Genomic DNA, 23,366 nt, shown 5'->3' with positions numbered 1-23,366 from the left:
TGGATGTTGACGCAGCGTTATCCAGTAGGTGTTTGCACAGAGACCCACGCGCATAACGGGCTGCTACTGCGTCTGCGCCCCTCCCTCTCTGACTCCCAGCATCACCGGCAGCACGGCGATGCTGTCACAAAGCGGAGAATAAATTCCCGTTTAACGATCCTGAAGGGGGGCGTCGTGTTTTCTGAATGGTTATTATTGTAGGCTGCATTCATCTGTAAGTACATGCCTATAAGGTGTTAATGGATGCGACCCCCTTCAGAGGCATAGTACAACCCGCCTGTTAGAGGCTGTCGCTGCTTGCATTCAGGCTGATACGTGTGCGTCATATGTTGTGTAGCTGAGGTCGGTGTGAATATACATTTCTTAGTCGCTCGGTGGTTTACTCGAGGTTTTCCAAGGGCATCAGTGAGCGACACTGTGCGGCAGCGATGTGCACGTCTGACGGCTAGACGGAGCAAGTGGGAGGCAGCCTGTTTCTGCTACTGTAGTCGTTGAGTTTTCAGAGTTATCGGCCATATCCAGGGTCCAGGCGCTCTCTGCTTCAGCTCCTCACTTGGTTCACCGCCTGGCTTTAGGATGCGACGTCATGAGTTGATCGCGCCTGACAGATGTTGCTGTGTTGCAGTTGCACGGGCATAGCTTCTCCGCGTGTTCTCGCTGTTTCGGGGATGATTCTGTAGAAAACGGTTTGCGCGGTTGATGCTAAGTCCTCGCTTTGTGCTCGGACACATCGCAATATTCATTTAGTCTTCGGGATTGCATAAAATGATACCTGGATCTGCCGCATCAATGCTACCATCTGCAGAAGCTGCGAAATTGTACCAGACCAATTACGTCCGCAACTCCCGTGTCATCGGACTTTTATGGGCCATCTTCACTATCCTGTTCGGTATTGTTAACGTGACCATCTTCTCACAGCCCTATTGGATTGGGGATGGCGTGGATACGCCGCAGGCCGGCTACTTCGGCCTTTTTCACTATTGCGTCGGAGACGGGATCGCCAGAGAGCTGGCCTGCCAGGGTAGCTTCACCGAGTTCTCCGCTATCCCCTCCAGTGCGTTCAAGGCCGCCTCCTTCTTCATTGGAATGTCCATGATGCTGGTGGTCACCTGCATCGGCTGCTTCAGTCTCTTCTTCCTCCTCAGCACCTCCACCGTGTACAAGATCTGTGGCTGGATGCAAGCAGCATCAGGTAAGTGCCTTTTAGTAGCCTACCTCGTGAAGTGGGGCGCAGGGGCTGGAAGGGACCTTGAAAAGAAGGGGCTTAGAGGGTGGTTTATTGTCACTGTATTCACAAAAATGTAGGGAGAGCATGTGTAGATATGACAAGATTCCACTGTTATCTACAATGAACCCAGTAACAGGCTATATACATATTTGCTAAATAAAAAAATAGATGTTGGATCTCATCAAGTGAGTGTCTCTGGGACCTAACATCTGGTTTAGGGTCCTTGGCATGATACGTATTGGAAACCCCTTAACGCCCTAACACTGGGCTTTGATTGATCAGTTGATTAGATACATTATTTGTCAGCGGGAGCAGCCCGAGTGAAGATAAGCAGGATCTCTACTGGAGCTGTCAGGCAACACTCCTGAACAGACAGTGCTGTCCATGGTGCTGAAGTGTTGCTGAGGAAATGATGGACATTACATTACTGACTGTACGAGCTACAGGTGTAGTCACATATGAAGCATTTCTCAGCTTATTACACTGTTTCAAAATATCGAAATAAATTCCTTTCATACTGATACAAATATTACTGATTTAAACAAACCATCAGCAACTGAAGCTTTAAGTTGCTGTGTGTCATGTGTATCAGAAAACCTGTCAATCAATTTGGGAGTGATAGGAAAGCTTCTAATTAGGGATGCATGGATCCGATATCGTCATTAGCCCAATACTGACCTTAATAAGCCTACCAGGTATTGGCTGTGATTGGCCAATCCAATGTCAATGTAATTTTTCAATTCAAATTGTTTCCTCCTTTTTCACAGTTGTCAGTGACCTGTGAGTCTCATGTTACCTTACATAAACAGGATCCCTGTGAGTCTCACGCAGTGACGCATACTGATCAGATTTTACACTTACTCTGCATTGGCAAATACCCTGAGTTAAGGTATGGGACTCTGTATCAGGAGAGAAAAAGTCGGACGGGTGCGTTTCTACTTTCAATCCTGTGTTTTGAATTTTGGTTTTCTTTCCATTAGGAACGCGAATTGTGCCTTTAACATTAAACCAGTCGTTGCTTTACATAGCAACATAGAGACACTGGTAACTTGTCACCTCGTCACTTCATCATAACCCTTTCTCCTGATACATCACCGCAACAGAAGTGCACATGTATGCAGCTTAAACCTCTGACAATATCCCTTAAGGGGCATATTTTTTGTTATTGGTCAAAAACAATGGTCCAGTATTATTGGATTATATAATGCAGGATTATTGCATACAGTAATACTTTCATATCAATATCAAAAAACTGTTTCAAACTGGTAACAGATGATTAACTGTTTTTTCACGAGACTGCGTGACCACATAAAATGTGCACTTTATGCTGGTATTTTATCATCTAATAGCTATAGCTACAATGCAGCCAAATACAATGTGCCTTTCTGTAAGATCTGCAGTCCATCATCAGCCGACAGGTGTGTGTGTGTGTTTGTGTGGTAGAGTTAGGGTTGTTGAGGGTGTTTCAATTTTGTAGAGGTCAATGGTGCAGCTGCTGGCAGCATTTAGTCACTGTAACTGTGAGTGGAGGCCTCCATCATCTGAAAGGAGTCCAAACGTTGCCAAACACGGGTCTGCTCAGCTGTACCACTGGTCGAAGCAGCCGGCTTCCTGTTCCAACAAACATTATTTGGAACATCTCCAGCTCAGTGTGTTATGTTGGGCCGAATTAATGCAAAAGGCCTGTCTAATGAGGAGACCGCCGGGCTTTGTGCTTCTGCAGCTAAGAGATGAAAGAGAAAGCCAAGAGGAGAGACCCTGACCATGGTAAGCTGGCACAGGAATGCCTAATGAGCAAGCCTGGCTGCTTAGCACTGTCAAACTTCATTACGCTTAGCTGACGGTTAAACTCACGCTGCCTTCATTTACTAGCCCTGTGGAGGACAGGTGGCCCACTGGCATCTGTAATGGGCCCCTTACTGTCAGCTGATGTTTTGATAGGGGAAGTAGAAATCATCAATATGATGATAAATGACAGGCAAGAATGTGTGTGTGCGTGCACACAGGAGAAAGAGGAAACGGAGTGAGTCTTTATTGCTCTCTTTTCCTTTATCCACTATTTTCCTTCTTGAAATATTTTGGCAGCGCAAATGTATGTCACATCTCATCTCAGGCCAATAAAGCAAACTGAAATTAAAATGGACTCAGTCGCCGTAGCTTGTTGTCACCCATCCCTGATGCTAAACTGGTCCAAGGACATGAATGATAAGTAGTAGACAGTATCCAGAGCAATGCTCTCTGCTTCATGGTACTGGTCTTTCTCTCTGCCTCAGCACCATCATCATCATTAAAGATCTCTTTTGTTTTCTCACTGAAAGGCTACATTTTATAGTTTCTTTCTCGTCTTTAGTGCAGATTTATATGGTGTGAAAAAACAGCACATTACAGTACCATGCCTCATTGAGTAAAAGGGCTATTCAGATACACTAACTCAATATCAAGGTCACACTGTATGTGTTGGCAACGTATACGTGATTTAAGTGATATACTTTGTGCCACTCTTGCTGCAGCTTTCACAAATCCTCTTGGGCTGAGGTCAGAAGGTTTTGGATAAACACTTAACAACACGTAACAAATTCACGCCATTGCACAGGGCTCCTCTCCAGTGAATCAGTCAGTGAGAGCACGCACTCATCTCTAGCCATCTCCAGGAAGAGAGTTTTTTTTTCTGTGAAGCCCAGGTAAAAAGGCTGAATGTTTGATGAGAAAGCAAACCACCAGGACACATTAGATCTCTCAAAATGTCGACCTCAGCCAAACAAAGTTGAGTGCAGAAAAGCTCCGGCATCCATCAGGCCCTAGATGGACTCGAATCATTCTTTTACTTCCCTCACCAGAGCTATTTCCATCTGTGCATCTGGTCTTCTCAAGTCCACGGCATGCAGATGTAAGGGTGTGTTTTTTCCGCTGAGCTGAGCACAGCGTGGTACATGATGCACAAGCTCCTTTACCTTATCTCTTTCTGCTGCCTTCACACAATTTCACCCTTCCGTGCATCTCAACTCATTTCACTTGCTCATTTTGACCTCGCCGTATCTCCAGTTCCACTCTCTTTTTTGTACCTTTTGTTTTATTTACCTCCCCTCTCCTCTTTCCCCTTCGTTTCTCTTAATAAACTTGTTCCAGCGAGTACAGTATGTGCTGTCCATTTCTCTCTCTCTCCATCTTTTTTGTCCTGTAACTGCAGTTCTTCAGGGGTCTGCGCGCCAATTAACTAAGAAGACTGTCAGGTCAATGATAATTACTTCACCATTTTGTACCATGTCTAGGTACTCTGTTATGTCGGCAGCCAGCCTTTTTCTATAATTGATGACATTGTTTCTTCTCAAAAACATATGAGTCATACCTGTGAATAAGCAAGACGTGAGCTTTGTAAAGTCAGCAGAACAAATGTGCAGACTGAGGACGGCCTAATTGCAAAGAAACAGACTGTTTTCAAAGGACTGCATTTACTTAGACTTCTATTTTCCTCTCTTTTTAATTATTTGGTGTGTTCTGTTAGTGTGGGCTCGGTTGTTGTTTTCTTTCCTGAAATAATTAAGAAAGAAAAGATTTGCTTTAGAATTCATAGGGAAGCAAAATAACAAAATTGCATTTGGAAACATGCTCCGCTTCTTCTTTGATGTCTTTGGTAGTTAATACTTTAGGGATGACGTTTCAGATTCTGCACAAACCTGTGCTTTCTGCAGCATTTGCATTACTTCCTCTGATGATAAGTAAATTCACATAATTCACGTAGAACACATGAAACAATTGTCTAATGAGCTTCTCTTGGAAAGTTTAGTTCTGATGACTATTTGATCAAAACTGAAAATAGTGAAAAATTAAATTTTTTCCAAGTTCATGTCTTGAAATTACTTGTTTTGTTTAAAACCCAAAGATATTCTGTTTGCACACACAAAATAAAGAAAAAAACCTATTCTCACAATTGAGAGGCTCGAACAAGAGAACGTTTGTCATTTTTTGCTTCGAAAAATTACTTTTCAAGCAAATTCATTGATTATCAAAATAGTTGCAGAATAATCTTTCTGTCAGTCGACTAATTAATTGACTAATCTTTTTAGTTCTGAGCCAAATTACAACATGTAAGTTAGTTAGACCAGTAATCACTGGTCTGACCTTACTGATCTCATACTAATCTTGTGAACTGAGCTACTTGGCTGCTCTCTCTGCATGGGTGTAAGAAAGGCACTTGTGGCCGTCCATCTCTTTGTAAGAAAAACCACAATTCCACTACATATTCTTGTCATTGTATGGAATATATGAGTGAATATATACGTATATGAGTGTGTTTATCAAGCTGCAGCAAATGGAGCCTTCAGTAAATCAGTTGAAACCTACTTTTGATAAAGATGGATAAAGATCAAACAAGAGGGATTAACACATCAAAACTCTGAACCTTTATTGCCTGACCGTGGTGAGAAAGGACCGTGGGAAGATAAAGGGGGAACAGAGATGACAATAAAAAGAAAACAAACTGGGAGATAACATAGAATGAGGTCTGAAGACAGACAGAAAACAAATCAGATAACAGAGCTCAGAGAAAACATACTGATCCTTTGGGTCACTTTCTTTCTCTCTATGTATTATCCTGTATTTTTCTGTGGCTGGCTCTCACTCCTGCGGTCCATTAGCTCTATTGAGAGGCTTGATCTGAAAGGAGCATTAAAGCCTTGTTGAGCGCAGAGGTGGAAAGTGGTGGAGTTTGGCATGAGAGCAGCCGTCATGGAGCTGCACTTTTTCACTGCCGCAGCACCAGACCTGTGTGCTTTCATCTGGATACCTATCAGGCCTTTAAAAGCAGATTAGTGGCTGACGGATGAAAAGGTGGATTCTGTTACTTTTGTCTGTTGCTTTGCTTCCTATGTTTGCGCCTGCCTGCTTCACATTGCAACTTTCAGTTCATGTGGTGGACATAATAGATTCACATCCTTTGTCTGCATGCTAGTACATGACCATCCCTGCTCAGGGGTTGATTAACTTTGTTGAAAAACAACTTCCTCAAGCTGCCAATCCCAAACAACACTATGCTATGACACAAATTAGCATATAAATGAACAACTTTTCTATTAAAATGCACAAAAGAGTTTACTTTAATTTGATGAAGTACTTTTAAGCTCTGTCCATAATTGCCTTGACACCGAAGAAGTAAACAAAGAAAATTTGCCAAAACAAGTTATATATTAACTTTCAGCACAGAGAAGAACTTCTCCATCTTCCACTGACTTTTGCAGCTTTTTTGTCACTCATCCTTGAACAACCTTCGGCATCTTAACGGCATGTCGCATTGAGTTCAAGTGAGTGAACCTGACTATGTTCACACATCATAGCTACCTACCCTAAAGATTTAAGTCAACATTGTAATGTTACCATCAATGCTAGTGGATTATTATTTATAGTTCTTTTTATAGAACTATATCAATTTATAATTTATAGTTCAGTTCACTTCAATTTGGTTTGACTTTGTGAAGTACTTTGAGAGACCAAGCTGATGCAGTGAAGATTTTGTCCTTTGAGTTTTTACAAAATGCCACCACATCTCCACCACTATTACTAAAAGCTGCTGAATGACTATTTTATATTAACAATGGATCAACAGCTATGTGCAATGTCTGCAATGATGAACCCACACATAATTATCACCCGACTCTGCAATTTCCCTCAGCTCAAAGGAGCTTTATAGTGTCTTTCAGCTCATTGTTTTGGTTTTGTGTCCCACAACTTTATTGTTTTTTTCACTCTCACTACTCTCATCAACGCAGTTTCCAGTCACAGTAGGAAACAATTTTCAGCACACAAGCTCTAAAAACCAACACATTATACTACTTTCCCAGCACCAAACGGTAGACCAACAAAGTAAGCGATTAGCTGGTGAACATAGTGGAGCATTTAGCAGCTAAAGAGCCAGGTATTTTTCTCAGTATTGGGTGGAGACCAAAAACAGAGCTAAAAGAAGTGTGATTTGCCATATCACCTTTATAAGGTGAGAATATGTCGGTGCTGTTTACAGCTTGTTGTGCTGCCCCCAAGTGGCCAAAAAAAATTTATCAGTTATTGCAAGTTTTAATAAATTGTTGTTTAAGTGTGAAAAACAAATGTTATTCATAGTTAGGATAACGACTGTGGTTAATAGGATGCCAGTTAGTTGGAGACTCCAATACTATAAGTACTATTTCATACTGACATCCGTATCAAAGTAAATTCATATTTCTTTTCTTGGAATTAAGTGGCATTCAGTTTCTGTAGAGCGGCTTTCATGTCAAGTCATTTGTACAACTTTAGACGGACGTTTTCAGACAATATAATTTCTGTAGGTATTTATACATTTATTTATGCTTTGCAACATCTTTCTGCTAGTATTTATGGTATTTCTGGAAGGCCAAACATGTAACTGAGCGAATGCTAGTCGAAGACACATCTGCCTCATAATTTTAGAAAGCAGTGTAATAATGTTTTAGTGGATGGATAATGGGAGAAATAAACCAGTGACTGATCAACACTGTCAACTGGCATTTTCCCTATCTGTACAGTCTGTGCTGTCTGGATTTGTCCAATTGTATGAATGTGCAGCAGACTAACCTGAAACCTTCACAAATGCTACACTGGAACGTACAAACGGCAGCCTGTGACTGGAGGTTAATCTAACCTTGGACCTTTTTGTTATTCCCCAGCAGTCTGTGACAGTTTGGGGTCTGCCGGTTATCATCATCATGTTAGAAACAGTCTGATGTATCCAGTAACTCGTGCTGCTGCAGCTACATACAGCTGGAGTAATGTCTCTCTGCAGCACATCAAGTCAGATACCCAGTGGGGCAGATTTGTGTAACGCGGATAGTGAAACAACATGAGAGACTGTCTGCTTTTATATATATATATTAACTTTTAACTGTGAAACACCAGTGAAAAAAGATAATGAGAAACTGGGCCGAAGTAAGTGACATAACAAACAAGACAAGACCTGAGAGATTTTGAAGCGGCTGAAATTTTAATCCTTTTTAGAGATGTTCTCAAATCCTAAATAGGCTTCAGAAATCTTTGGCTGTAATCCACACTGGTCATCTGGGCTACACGACAGTGGCCGTCAGGTGGTGAGGAGAAGCGATGACAACTGGTTTGGGATAATTTCAGAGCCGATTTGTATTCTCACTGGGTTTCAGAGCAGCGCTGAAACTGAATGTGCTGATCCACAACCTTTTTTTCAATCAAATCAACTGGATGCACAACACTGCACTAAATCCACACATGGCACCTTCGCAGCAGGAGGCTGAACATTCAAAGATGGGATAGCGATGATCTCTAGAGTACAAACTCTTCACCTATTTTCAAATGTTATCACACGAGGAACAAGCAATCGGGCATTCTTACCCATTTTGCTCATGTCTCCACTGGTAATCTGTTTTCAAATCAACACCCTGGCACTCCTGCGTTTTTGTAATTAAGAAACACATAGTAGCTAGTTGAACCATCTAATTATAGCCAGCGGGAGGCATTGGGGAACCATCATCCATGCAGCTCACAGTCCTGCTGACGGTGGACAGCAGGGCGGGTGGTGGATATCCACACACACACCATCGCACATATTGCAAACACACACAATAATTTACATGCATGTACTGTACATTTTGGTAGTTACATACTACGGCTAGGTCTTTTGAGCAGAGATTCACAGGGATGTCGTAATGCATATTGGTTGATTTAATGCTTATTTGTGAACAGAACAGCTAATTTAAGAAGCCTGAGATCGTGTTTTTGAACATCAAACAAAAACAAATCAATGCTAATTAATTAGCCCACACCTTACGAGTTTGGGTGTAGCCCTGTGGAATACAAACTCTAAATGCCAGCCAAGTCGTGACTCCCCTGTGTTTTGTGTCCCCGTAGCCCTGCGAGGTGTGGACTATAGATTTGCCTAAATTAATCCCTGTGATCTCAGAAGGGGCCTGGCTCAGGCCAGAGCTCAGGCGGGCGAGGCTGCTGATTTATTCCACAGAGGGAGGGATGTGGAGGGACAGCAAGGATGCTGTGATCCATGAAAAAAGCTTCCCATGCTGTAGTGACAGTAACGGTAGGAGTGCACATGTCCGTGTATGGCGTGTGTGTATGCACAGAGGTGGAAAGTACATTTACTCAAGTACTTTTGCAGTATAGTGCAGTGTACTTTTTATTCCATTACATTTATTTGACACAGCTAAACTAAACTATAAACTACAACAGTACTGCTTATATATTAATACATCAATAATAATGGTCCAATAATGTGATAACATGTCACTGGCAGGGGTCATTCTGCATAATGAGTTACTCTAAGTACATTTGTTGCTAATACGTCTAGTTTTATTTCAAGTAAACATTTGTAATGGAGTATTTTTATAGTGGGGTATTATTAGTTTCCATTGAATAATACTTCCACCACTGCATATGCAAAATATATAAAACTACAAAATATTAATTTCTGTCGGCTACAGTAGTTTGTGCTTCAGTCAGTCGAGCCCTTAAGCACTGTTATGTTCGAAAGGGGTGGCTGGAGGGAGCATTTATGAAATCCTGTATTTTTAATTTTGCTATTTTCACAGAAAATGCTGTTGTAACTACATCATCGTTGGTTGGTGCTCTAACTGTTGACTGAGAGAGAACAGTCCTGCATAAGCCGTGGCTGTTTGCCTCCATCGTCCCTCAACTGGTGGCCCTGTCAGTATTTTCACAGAGAACTCAAAGGTCTCTTTTGATCTCCATTGCCCTTGCCAATCTTTATCCTCTGTGGAGGTACAGGCCGCATCTGAACCTGTTACGTAAGCCCCCCACCCCATCCTCACTCCCTCCGGCTCTGCTCACTGCGGTTTACGCTGCACTCCTCCCTTGATTCCTCTCCCCCTCCCTCCACCCTTTACCTCCGCATCCCCACCTCTGCTTTAACCTGAAGTGTTACATTTATTATACAGGCACGCGTCTCACTCCTGTGTCAACCTTATCACTTGATAATTTCAGAGCACAATGTGTCCCTCCTGCTGCAGGTCGCGCCTCATCTGTAGGCATTTGCAGCCTGCTCTCCTTTCTAACACTGGCTCCAATCAATGTGTGATAATAAGGCGTTGTCTCACCAGATGATCTGTGTGGACATTAAGAGTCAGAACACACTCGCTGTCTGAAAATACACCATTTGACCAAAGAACGCAGGATTTAAAAAAAGCTTTTAAAGTCACTGATCATTAACTCCAAGTAGACAATGAAAGAGAAATAGAGATAGATAGATAGATAGATAGATAGATAGATGGATGGATAGATAGATAGATAGATAGATAGATAGATAGATAGATAGATAGATAGATAGATGCCCCACTTATTCTAAACTGTATGAATACTGCTAACTTTGAAGAAAAGATTTTCAAGGTTTTTTTCAGGTTTCAGATATCAGTTCTCCTAAAACTCTTCTTTTGGGGTTATATTACTGCTTCTGATGCTAAAGTCACTTCCAGTTTGATTGAATGGCGTTACAAATATATCCTAGTGACTGATTTACACACTAGCTAAGACATTTCTGAAATTTGAATGCAACCTGTTTAAGTAAATCACTAGTTTGAAACTGTAGAAATTAGGAAGAACTTTACACGGAAACTTAGCTGGTGCAACCAAAGTTGCTTTTTAATTGATTGACTGAAAGATCTTGGGTATTAGTGTGTGGTTGGTGGCAGAGACATTTCATCCTTTTTCATCCTCTCCTGTTAGATGGAGAAGTGTCTTTTTCTGTCTCTTTTTTGGATTCTCATATCAGGCTTGATCTGAAGCTGTATTCGAAATTATATTCAAAGAGCTCTTTTTTTTGCATTTTATTCCCTTTTGTAAAAGTCAGAGCGCTTCCTGCAGTCTACAGGTAGGCTACTCTGTAATATGCAATATGTTCATGTGGGAAGATTATTTGCAGCATTGCAAGATGGTTAAAAATGTTTTCCAAGACTTATCCTGGCACAGAACAGAGATGATTTGATGAAATAAGCAATTTCTTGCTCCTTCTAATCCTTTGAATTGAATTGATAGGTAATCTGTGGGAATTATGTGCTTGTTGTGCAGAAAATTGCTTAAGATGTTGACAGAGCGAGATACAGAGGATGCCTGGAAGCTTCTTGCTCCCCTCTAGCAACCACCGAGTTTTGCCAGCAACTGAAGCAGAAATAGATTTGGACTGTAGACAGCTCATCTCAAGAAGCATGTTCCTCATCTTCCAGGGGAGATAGTTGGAGTCAGTTTTAAAACTTTCCCTTGCTCCACTTTACACTGTATCCTAGACACTTTGGAAATATTTTTTTAGAGAACTGTCTTAAATTGGTGTCCAGCCAGCTGTCTAAACAAATGTTCATCTCCTGTCTATACTGTATGAAACTATGAAACCCTAACTCCTGTATATTTCTTATTATAATTTCTCTTGTAGCCGCAGAAAGTGACACATATTAAGTATGAATAACACAATAAACAGTTTCTATAATAGCACTATCCCCACATTTATAACCCTCTTTCTTTGTTTTCTTTCAACCATGAAGCAGACCTAAGTGGGGACAGATTTTCACACTCCATTTAGTCCCACTATATAGATCATACCCTCTTAATTTATCATCATCTTCATTTATCCGGATGCAATTATGGCATATCATTGTCATAGTCTTAGGCTGTATTTCTTTGGTACTCATTGGCTCATCTTGGAGCCAGAGAGAAGTCCAGCGTGAAGGGGTGGTTGATGTTGCCCTCACTTCACTAGAGTCTGGACTGGCCACAGGAAAGATTAGATTAATCAGTCTCATTCTACACCCTCATCATTGGACTGAATAAAGCTTACATAAGTAGCTCTGTAGGTGAAGTGGGAACCATATTGTCTTTAGTATTGAGTTATGAGACCAGAACATCCACGTGATTATGGAAGCCTACATAGATTTCTGATGACAACATCAGGAAAAATGATGCAATCTGAACCCCGAGATTTCCCTGCGAAATGCAAATGGTAAAAGTTCAGAAATAGCTGGGGAGCCTATAGAGACTGAAGCTTGTTGAGTTGAGGATCAAACCAAAAATGACAGGCTCCCTTGGTAGCAGAGCGAGATGAAAGAACTGAGACTTTCTCAGGTTTAAATTAAGAACTGAAAATCTTATTAAATCCCAGAAAATACTGCGTATCACCTCTAACCTGACAGTATTGTCCATGAAGCCGTACAGTTGCCAAAAAAAACCCCAAATTGCTCCTGATAGCCTGGCCAGTGCCTTGCTCAGCTGTCAATGATGTGTGAGTGTGTGTCAAACTAAGGTCCATTTACCATCTATTTTTTACTACTATTCAGTCTACTCTGACAAAACGTTTCCTCTGTTGCTGGTGGACACTATTTTCAAGCCTTTCCTCTCCAACTCTGCTGAATGTGTTTTGGTGTAAACAGCCATTTGGGGAAAGGCAACATCAAACAAACCCTTATATAAAGGTGCAATCTGTGATCCAAATAAGTAAACAGAAAAATGAAATCTTTGATATGAATATAGTGTGATCGAAATTCTAACTTGCTCAGGTCCTTACACTGAGACATAAAACTGGTGATTTGAACCACAAGTTCACAAGTCTCAATAGAGTCACAAGTATTAACACACATCTTTGTGGGACAAATACTGAGCAGCTCTGCTGGAGGGGCTTGTTCAAGGGCTCCTCAACAGAAGCTCTTACAGATGAAGAAAAGGATGTGTTGTTCTTCTTCCTAAATAAAATCCATGCTGGTCTCCTCCAAGTGAGAAGACTTCATCTCGTGGTTTTGTACATTTCAGCTCATTTTCTACAAAAACATGCAAACTTGATGTTACTGCCAACCATTTTCCAAAGCGTACTGAGCACTTATAGATGAATTTCCCATGAAACCAGTGGTTTCAACTCATGCCAGTATGGTATGAAAATCAACTTGTAGAGAGAAATGAGCCATAGTGAAAAATTAATAGTCACTGTTTTGTATCACTATCATTGAATGGTGCTATAATGCAGTTGTCTGCAGGCAGTGTTTTACTTGTTGGTGCATTCAAGTGCTTGCAGGAAACTCCAACATCAAGTGAATGTTGGAAAGGTCTCCAGAAATGTAAACTACGCAGGTTGACATCAAATCGTTAAAACTTGCAGAACAAACTTTGGTTTGGTTTGGTCCTTGAAACTTTAGGCTATTGCTACCGCTCCCACCTCTCTCCCACAATGATGTGTTTGGACTTGGGCTGCTTGTCTCCAGTCTCAGCAACGTGAGTCATCCAAGCACCAAGCCACACTGTCACACTGTGCCTCAGCACTGGCAGGAATCTCACTCTGCCTGGAGCTTAATGCTGAGAACAGCAACACAGACAACAAGCATCAGGGTTGAACGATGTCTTTAGAGGTAGTAGATCACATTACTAGCCAATGTAGAACAATCACAAGCTTTATTTTGTTTTTGTCTTTGGATGTGAGCAACGATGTTACTGTCTTTTTGTATCTCTGTTCTTGCATTGTCTGGGTTTCCCATCATTTGCTTCCTGTAAAAAAGAGCATTAAAGACTGTAGAAGAAACCTTTTGAACTTAACTAGTAAGATTTTCCCACATTGAGGTCACTATTTCACCTGTGGGAGTGTAACATTAGCTATTACATTAAAGCAAACTTACCAATGCATATTCATGGGATAAACCTGCTGGGATAAACACTCAAAGCCGTTCCCAGAGCATCTGTGCCCATTTTCGTTTTTGAGCTGACTTTTAGTTTTTACATTAAATGCCACTTTGCCAGCCATGGGCTCGTTCACCAGAGAGACTGACAGTTCAGTGAATACACTCTTATTCATCAGCACCAAGATGTGTCACTATGAGAAGTGACAAATGATGTTCAGCACTTCAGCCACTGTGTACATTTTAGACAAAGAGGTGCTTGTTTGTCGGTATATATGTGCATGTGTGTGTGGTAAAACTGGATCCATATGCTGCGTGAGATAGAACAGTTTGGGATGTGTGTGTGCATAATTCAGTTTGTCACAGCTATTTAAATGAGGAGAGGAGAAAATGGGATCCACAAAGGACTGTGGGAGTTAAAAAAAAATGTGAATCCCTTTTCATGGCTGCTTAGATGTGCTGCAGATGTGTGAGTGATGGAGAGAGCAGGAAATACAAATAACTGTGTATTCCCATCTGCCACCCAGTGCAATCAATGACATGCCGAAACACTGAAAACACAGTTAAACAGGAGCCAGATGCCATGGAGGAAGATTAAACCCTATATTCTTTCAAAGGCAGTATACAGTATATGTGATTTATTTTTCTTTGTCTCTGTCTGCAAACCAGATGCACAAATCCAATCAAGCTGCTTCTTTGGAGGTCACATTGAACCTCCAGTCACCTGCACTACTTGCAAATGACACTCAGAGATTATAAGAGGCAATTGGATTCTTTCAGTATCGATGGGATTTAGAAGTCTGTGCAGAAAGAAAAATGCACCAATGTGCTTCTGACAAATCTACTGCCATCATACCGCTCTGTACCATCTGCCGCTCTGCCCTCAGACTTTCCTGTAGTGCTGTTTGCACCTAATCTGCCCTACCTACAGTCTCTTACATAAACTGCTGTTAGCCAACAAGCATTTCTCAGTCCACTTTTCTACTTGCATGATCCCAGTGTTCCCACGGAGAGAAAGAGACAGAGACAGGTGTGTGTGTGTGTGTGTGTGTGTGTGTGTGTGTGTGTGTAAAAGACAAAAAAACGAGTAAATGCTGAGAATAGCTCCGCCGAGGGGCTCCAGCATATGGTAGCCAGTGCTCATGACGTTAGTGTGGTGCTGGGTACTTGCTGGCGGCCACACACAGTGCTGGAGCATGGCACCCTACATGGGCTCTGTCTCTCACCACCTCTCCTCTCCCTCTCCTCTCTCTCTGTGTATCCCTGCCTCACCCCTGCCTCATAATCTGTCTCCCCTCTCTCTGCGCCTGTCTGCTGCTCTCCAGAGAGAGCCGAGAGAGACGGAGGAGAGAAGGGCAAAGCTGCGAGGGTAGGATAATGCTGTCAGTTAATATCTCGTCTCCGCTCCGACTGACAGCTGCATTCTGTCAGGTGTGCTGCTATTTCTGTTGCCAGGATTTGGAGCACACCATTCATTACTGCAGCAAGTTCTGCTCCAATGCAGTGCGGGTGGGTGAAGCCAGCAGATACCAGCAGATAATGAGATAATGTTGTTTTTTGGTAACATTTTACTTTAAGCCCCCCTATTTAACATTCATAAGCAGTATAGAAACATTTAATAAATGGTTTTAAACACAGTATAATGTAGTTGTACAGATATACATATATGTACATTGTTATTGTATTTTTTTCCGCTTAAATATTGTAAATGTATATATTTATTTTTTATTTTTTATATCTTTACTTGTACATACTCTCATTTCTAAATTTATACTACTTTTATACTCTTGAATGGGAGCACCTGTAACTTGTGTAGTTTCCCCCCAGAGATCAATAAAGTATCTCAGATTCTGAATCTGATTCTATTAAGTATTTATTAATGTACAGCATTTGTCAACAATTACAACTTATCACATGAATACTTATTTTATATTATTACAACTGCGTCTTATTAGTTGTCGTCCATATCTGTTCATACACCAGCCTCCACTTAATGGTGCCCACAGGAGGAGTTATAGTTTTTCAGTATTTTCATTATTGATTCATTTTTTGGTACATTTTCTTTATCAACTGATGAATTGTTTAGTCTATAAAATGTCAGTAACAAATGCCAATCACATTTTTCCAAGGTCATGTCTTTATATTGCCAAATGGTTTTGTCCACAGTCAGTTTACAATGATGTAAAACAAAAAATCAGCAAATTGGAGAAGCAGTGAATATTTCGCATTTTTGCAAATAAATTACATAAACAATTACTTGATTGGAACGTGTGAATCTACATCACTGGATTTTTTTCCTTTCTATAATACAAGTTAGTACCATAACTTACAGTACTCTGTTATGATGACCCTCGTCTTACTTTTGGTTTGTTATTAAACTCAAGTCTAACTGTGCTAAAACTGATATGATGACTCATTGTCATGTTTGGCTTGTTATCTGGGGTAATTAGAAAAACACCAACCGAGAAAATTGACCCATTAATGCTGCTAATAATAGTTTCACAGGCTTATGTTTATTGCTGAATAGTTTCTCTAATATCTCTGTCTCTTTTTGCATGTGTTGATTTGTCTACTTTCACTATACATTTTGTACCTAATGACATTTGAATGAATGTACCATAGCATATTTAACATATTAATTAAGATACTATTAATGTGATCAGAAGTCCCATATATGCACATGCTATTTTTATATTATTTAAATACACAAGATTGCCGTTCTGCTTGTCAACCGTTATTTTGTCCTTTGGTTTCGTTAACATGGGTGTACGCTGTAAGGTGCTACAGTTTTTCCTCTGTGAATTTTAATTAAGCCCCTCGTTATGTAAGAGGATGCTGTGATGGGCCTGCTGGCTTGTGTTGTGTGGTTATGGATTAGTTGACTCCAGGCTTACTGTTACAGTGTATGGAGGAGACATGTGCTCCTCCTCTAACTACAAGCTGTTTCTGGAAACAGGAGCGGCATATGTGGCACCCTCTGTTGGTATAGTCTTCGCCAGTGCATCCCTCAGAGATGTTCATCTGCACAGGCAGGCTAGGTATTTTATAGCATTCAGTAGTGACGGTGACAGATATTTTACTACTCTTGTATCTCTTGTTCTCTTTTGGTCTCCCTCCCCTGATGCTATCAGCATTTGTCGGTGCACTCCTCTTTTATTCGTCTTTTTCCTGCACCCTCTGTCTCTTTCTCCCTCACCTGCTCCCGAGCTCTGTGTGCCTGTTCTCTCTCCTCATGAGCCTCAATGTAATATTCATGATGCCGTTGAATCAAGCCAAAGGCGTGCAGGAGACACCCAGAAGGATCTGGAAAGGCTTTTGTTACCTTTGTTGTAAATGCATCGTGAGGGAGAGAGACTAGTAATGTGTATGGATGAAATGTTATTTGGTCTTCCATGGCACTCCCTCTGTTAAGTGATAGCTGTTACATAAACCCCCTTGATACACATGGTATTCATGCCGTTTGGAGAAGCACGGCTGGTAGAATTCTTATTCTAAAGTGAAAAGGTTATTCATATCAATGCACCAACAGTGTTTATGATAGCCCATTTCCCAAACCCCCAATGGAAGAGCACCCAGAGAATGCATGGACAGCTTCCCCCCTAAGTCAGCAGATAACATGACGGCTGACTGATGAGTTCAGCAGATGTCACAGTCAGTTCTATTATCATGTTATATTTGTAACAGCCTTTTTATTGTTTCTCTTCCTTTCAAATTCAAACTGTTTGTCTTTTGCTTTCTCCAGGCAGCATCAATGACTAAAGCAAATAGAGCCCTTTTCACCCAACATGCTGTGAAAGCCCCCTCCCTTGATTTGATTTATTTATGGATCTATAAAAACACACCAATCCAAAGGATAACATTTTAAAGTGAGAACACTTATTTTCAACATGGTTCCAAGACATTTAAAATAGCTATAATCAGTATTTTATAATAGCAATGTATCAAATGTGAAAACAATGACGCGATTTGAAAGGGGTCGCTCGAAGTGACGAAGCTACAGAGAATATGCACTGTTTTCAGTTTTCAGCAAAAAAGCTCTAAAAACCCACTGAGCACTACCTGCTCAGTTTGTGACTAACTGGTGAACATAGTGGAACATTTAGTAGCTAATGAGCCAGATGTTTTCCTCAGGAGTTGGTAGAGACCAAAAACTGAGCTGAAACAAAGTGACTTACATCAGGTGGCCAGAAACACGACTCCAAATAAATGGAAACGTTGCTCCGTTAAACTAGAGCTAGCTCTAGCTTGCTACTGTTTGTTTTTGCGAGCAGCTATAGTGAAGTCCCAGAAAATCAGACACTGAGGAAAACATGAGGACTTTTCTTCTTCTTCTTTTGTATGCACTGGAGCCAGAGATACTCTGGTTTGCCCTGAGCCACTGAAACAATTAAAGGGTGGTTTGGTTCAACAACACTGCCACATGAGTGTAAATGTGTTGTCATGGCAGGGCCTGCGCTGCTGCTTCTGTAGCCACAGACAACTACTGTCTTTGTCAGTGTATCATGGACAAGGACATTGGAGACTTTTTACCCAGAGGTGGACAGGCAGACAGACTGTGGAGGTTTGGTTTCTTGTTCACTGTCTGCCCTCTCACTGGCCACTATGTACATCAAGCCTGTGACACTCACTCAGCTGAATCATGTACTAGACGTTTGACAGACTGTCATGCTATACTGTATCTATCTAGCGCTCAGGTGGGCTGAGTGACATAAGTCCGAGCGAGGCCCTATCACAGCCTGTCAAGGCCATGTTAAGTCTTGCTTGAGTGAAAAGGGTCTGTCGCTTGATTCAGTGGTGCTGCCTGGAGACTGCAAAATGTACAAACTCTAGTCCTTCATAAAACCAGGGATGTAGTACAACCGTAATGTTACTGCAGCATATGACACTGATTTCTGTTGCTTAATCACATGTTGTTTGTTTGCATAGCTATGTAAAGGAATATTTTCTGCACCAAATGGCTTAGAAATGTCTGAAATACAATAGTTCATTGCAGTATTCCTCCATCCGTCCATCTGAGCCTGAATAAGTACCTGAGTCCTCTGTGTGCATATGAATTTGTTATGACAGTCAGAGCCACGGGGGAGGTGGAAGAGGAGTCTAGGCGAAGCTCTGCTCTGTTAGGTATGCAGTTTGTCTGCAGTAGATATTGCTCTGTAATCTCCCTCTTGCTCACTTTCTCACACTGAAACATCTCTCAACAAACCTGGATGTCTTTCAGCACTATTAAAGACTGCAGCAGTACCGTGACAAACTACAGTGAGTGAGGGCTTTAATGCGTATGTGTGGGCAGCTTGTGTATGCATATGAGAAGAGAGCATATTGGTCTCACTTTTGGTCGTAAGACTGTGGAGAAGCCAGAGAAGATACAAACAAGGACAATGACACATAAATTGTGTACACATGCATTTCTGTTTAAAAGGTGGACAAATTAAAGCAGCATGCAGGTCCTTAAAAATGCAGATTACATGTGTAGCAAACTAGAATAATGTTCAAAAGCCTAAACCCTAACCCAGGGAGGAAACATTGCAAACAAGTGTTTTGGGGATAAAGAAGTGGGGAGTATGTTTTATTATTAATGTGCAGTGCACTCTGGATAATTGTGCAGTCAGCTTCTTTTTCCAGGTCTACTGCTGTTCTGCTGCAACACCACCTCAGAGGAGAACCTCATCCAAATTGAAGATGAGAGAGATTTTACCCCTTGGGCAAAAACTGAGAATGAGGAGTACTTAGTTAAAATCCAAAGACGGAGAAAATGGGCTTTGGTTTTTCTTGTGCTGTTGTGCCGCAGCATCACCTCTGAGAAGAGTCTCTTTTAAACTCAAGATGAGAGAGATTTCACCCTTTGGGCAAAAAACTGAGAAAGAGGAGCAGTGAGTTAAAAATCTAATATTACCACTATTTAAAATCAAAGAGGGAGAGAGACGTCCATGAAGTTGTGTAACAAAACAAGTAGACTATGTGAATGTGAGGAAATAGCAGCCAGGTTCTGAGGACATTTCATATCATCAGAGCCATTACTACACTCTCTCGCTGCTATTGTGTCTGGCTATGACTGTTGCTGTGGTTGTTTATTGCTGTTTTTACTGCTCTTCCACTGGCACTCTAGACACTTATTTCCCGCCTAAGGGAGGGAATGAAAATCAATGCGTTAATGTGTGAGCAAAATCTCCAGAGAATAGAAGGTAGAGATTTTTTAAAGCACTTGAAATGATCATTCTTCTTCTTTATCTCTCATTTCCCCACAAAATCTCATTATCCCCCGACCTCATTTATTATACTGCACTTTTCCCCCAAACTCATTTTCTTCTCTTTCATCCACTTTCCCTCCTAATGTTGCCACTTCTCTTGTCCTTTTTTCACCCCCCACCCCCCCTCTCTAGGTGTCTGTCTGGTGCTCGGTTGTATGATCTATCCGGATGGTTGGGACAGTGACGAGGTCCGGCGGATGTGCGGAGAGCAGACGGACAAATACAGCCTGGGGGCCTGCTCGGTGCGTTGGGCCTACATCTTGGCTATTATGGGAATCCTGGACGCTCTCATCCTCTCTTTCCTGGCCTTTGTCCTGGGGAACCGGCAGGACGGACTCATGACAGAAGAGCTTCTGGCTGAGAGCAAGGGTGAGAATGTACTATCTAATCTGATGAAAATGTCATATTTTATTGATCTCTTGTGGGAAATTCACTCTACCACCGCACTGTAAGTCAGAGGCAGGTTCGGGGTAGCACTCCAGGACCATGTTTGCATTCAGTGTCTTGCATAAGACTTCAACAGGACTGCTACTTGCCAGCATGTGAACTTAGGACAGCTTCTTTAACAACATGGCTCCCTTTCTCGCAGTTAATTAAATTAAATCATAGATATTTCTCACATGTACAGTAAATGCATCTAAAACTGGAAACTGATTCTCCTAAATTTCCAATTATCTTAAATCTGGGTTATAAATCTCAGAGTAATTGATGTGGAATCAGTTCTGTTTTGGCTGAGTGGTACCAGACGATTTGCTCTAAAAGTGCACTCTCAGTGCAACGTGTGCTGGCTAAAGCACACACTTAAAGTAAATGAGAATACTTTAAAGCTGGCTTCAAGAATAGACTCCCGATTTATCACAACCCATGTGACTTAGCAGACGGCAAAAATAAAGTGTACACTCATTAAGGTAGTGATAAAACATACGCTGGTCTGGCAAACAGATTATATGAGCTGAATTCATAAAAGGATCACACTCAGTAGACTTGTGTATTTATGACAAATGAAAGCCAAAGTTTTGATGTAATGAGCTTTTGAAGCAGCATCTATAAAAATAACTAAATTTAGGGAGCTATGAACACATTTGGACTGTATGGGCCCGCTTTTGAACAATGGGTTTAATATACTAAAACAAAATCAGCAACCATCAATGCAATCAGCAACCATGTGGACCCCATCTTTGACCACAAGCCTAGAAATGACATACCCAAAATAAAATACCTCCTGTTCTTGACCCATTTTGATTACAGTCATGATCATGGTCTCTTCTGAAAGGGAACTAAGTGATCTAATCGATGCTGATCACAGCTATTCTACTGTTTCATTTTGTATGCACAGTTACAGAATTAGCAAGTTGAAATATTGGGATATAAAATGGTTTACACAGATGGAGTCACGGGGCTTTATGATTTCAAACAATGTATATTTTGTCAAGGTTAAGTGAGGATTCAACCAGCTGCCATCACAAATAAGGTTACAAACCCCTTCCCTGTCTTCTACTTATTAAGGGGATTTTAACATCCTTAAAATTATATCTTAAATATTATTTAACCATAACTATCTTGCAAGTCGCATATCTGCTCCTGACTGTAGGTACAATGATGCAAAGACAGTAGGAATATCTGACATACTCACTTTCCCACCAAAGATCCACTATACAGTCAGGGGATGTGATGATTTAGTCATGGAAATGGCTTGGCCCACACACTGGTAACCATGCATATGTAATTGTGTATCACTATCACAGGTCTACACAGTGATTTGCTGTGAAAGGGCCTGGGTTCAGGCATGTCTCCCAGTGGGAAATGGGATTAGCATGTCCATGCCCTGTAGCTTGTAATGGAATCAGACAGGCATGGGCAACCAACAACCCATTAAACAAAAGTGGAAAGAATGAGAATGAAGGAGAGAAAAGGAAAAAGGAAAGCTGTTATTTTAAAGGAGCTAGGAATGTCACTTTTTTATTATGAGAGAAACACACGTGTCACATCATCATGGAGCCCTGTTTAATCATCTCTGGATGGAACTAGTATGTGCAATTTCTATTATTTTCTCATCTCAAACTACAGTGACCTTCAAATGACTAATATGAGATAAAGAGACAAGATGAAAGATCTATGGACAATGCCATAGAAGAGAAAACTTGAATGGGATTATCGGTGGCTTTACCAGTCAATAAACAGCCTCACTTTGTGGCCCGATGACGTACCATTCCTTAGTTTACGGCTCCGGAGAATCTACCATTTATGCATTATTCATTACAGCTCAATAATCTTTTACCATTTAGCTCATCCGTGGTGCCATCTCCTGGTGCTTGTGTGCAATACAACCAGTCATTTTGAAGGATGCATGCGTTTGACAATGTGTGAACATGGGGGTCTATTAATAGCATGACCTTGAGAACCATGTTGTTGCACTTTTATATTTTTCTCTGTGTTTCTGTTTTTGCAGAGGGAGGCAACGCCTAACCAAATCTTTAGGTAAGTAAGGACAAATCATACATATTGAAATATATACATGTCAGTCTATAAATGTATGACAAAGAGCCGCCTCTCATTATGTAAGACATCATGCACAATATGATTGTTCTATAATATTTGACAGCCATGAAATGTAATCTGTGCCCCTATGTGCAGTACAACAATGTTTTTCAGAGCAAAACTACTGTTCCTCACTCTTTACCTCCTGTAACCCCCTTCAGCCAGCGGTGGAAGAAGAACTCAGACCCTTTCCTTAGTAGCAATACCTTAATGTAAAAATACTCCATTACAAATAAAGGTCCTGTATTGAAAATCGTATTTAAGTAACAGTACAGTACTATCAGCTACATGTATTTAAAGTAGCAAAATTAAGTAGCAGAATGGCCCCTGTCAGTGTTATATTTTATTTATAATAATATTTGATCATTATTGCGGATGTATTACTATGTAAGAAGCATTTTAATGTTGTAGATGGTTAGGGTGGAGCTAATTCTAATTACTTTGGACTATAGTTTAATCTATAATAATGTCATATTTTATGAGCTCTATCATAGGTTTAGTGTATAAAATCTTAATCTATGAAATAACTAATAACTAGGGCTGTCAAGTAAATGTCGTGGAGAAAAAGTCACTCTGAAATGTAGCATAAAATGGAAATACTCAAAAAAACTACAAGTACCTCAATACCATCATATAAAAAAATAGTGTCTCTTTCTCTTTGTTTCTCTCAGGTTCCTAAATGTCCACGTGTCTGTCTTCATGAAGTAG

The 23,366-nt window shown here is 41.0% G+C and overlaps 1 protein-coding gene across 1 annotated transcript; it reads left to right on the top strand.

Annotated features, from left to right (window-relative positions):
* The first annotated feature begins 765 nt into the window (after positions 1-765).
* Positions 766-23,366, top strand: LOC139286290 (LHFPL tetraspan subfamily member 3 protein-like). Its single transcript, XM_070907031.1, has 4 exons — positions 766-1,192; positions 20,253-20,497; positions 22,570-22,598; positions 23,330-23,366. The coding sequence occupies exons 1-4, from the start codon at positions 766-768 to the stop codon at positions 23,364-23,366; spliced, it is 738 nt and encodes a 245-aa protein (XP_070763132.1).

The sequence above is a fragment of the Enoplosus armatus genome, chromosome 6 (genome assembly GCF_043641665.1).
Source record: "Enoplosus armatus isolate fEnoArm2 chromosome 6, fEnoArm2.hap1, whole genome shotgun sequence".
Taxonomy (NCBI): Eukaryota; Metazoa; Chordata; class Actinopteri; order Centrarchiformes; family Enoplosidae; genus Enoplosus; species Enoplosus armatus.
The sequence above is the reverse complement of the archived record's forward strand: the minus strand, read 5'-3'. Positions and strand labels throughout refer to the sequence as shown.

Coding starts and splice junctions, on each gene's coding strand:
- LOC139286290 (XM_070907031.1), top strand. CDS start 766: ATGATACCTGGATCTGCCGCATCAATGCTACCATCTGCAGAAGCTGCG. Junction 1,193..20,252: donor CTGGATGCAAGCAGCATCAG/GTAAGTGCCTTT, acceptor CCCCCTCTCTAG/GTGTCTGTCTGGTGCTCGGT. Junction 20,498..22,569: donor CTGAGAGCAAGGGTGAGAAT/GTACTATCTAAT, acceptor CTGTTTTTGCAG/AGGGAGGCAACGCCTAACCA.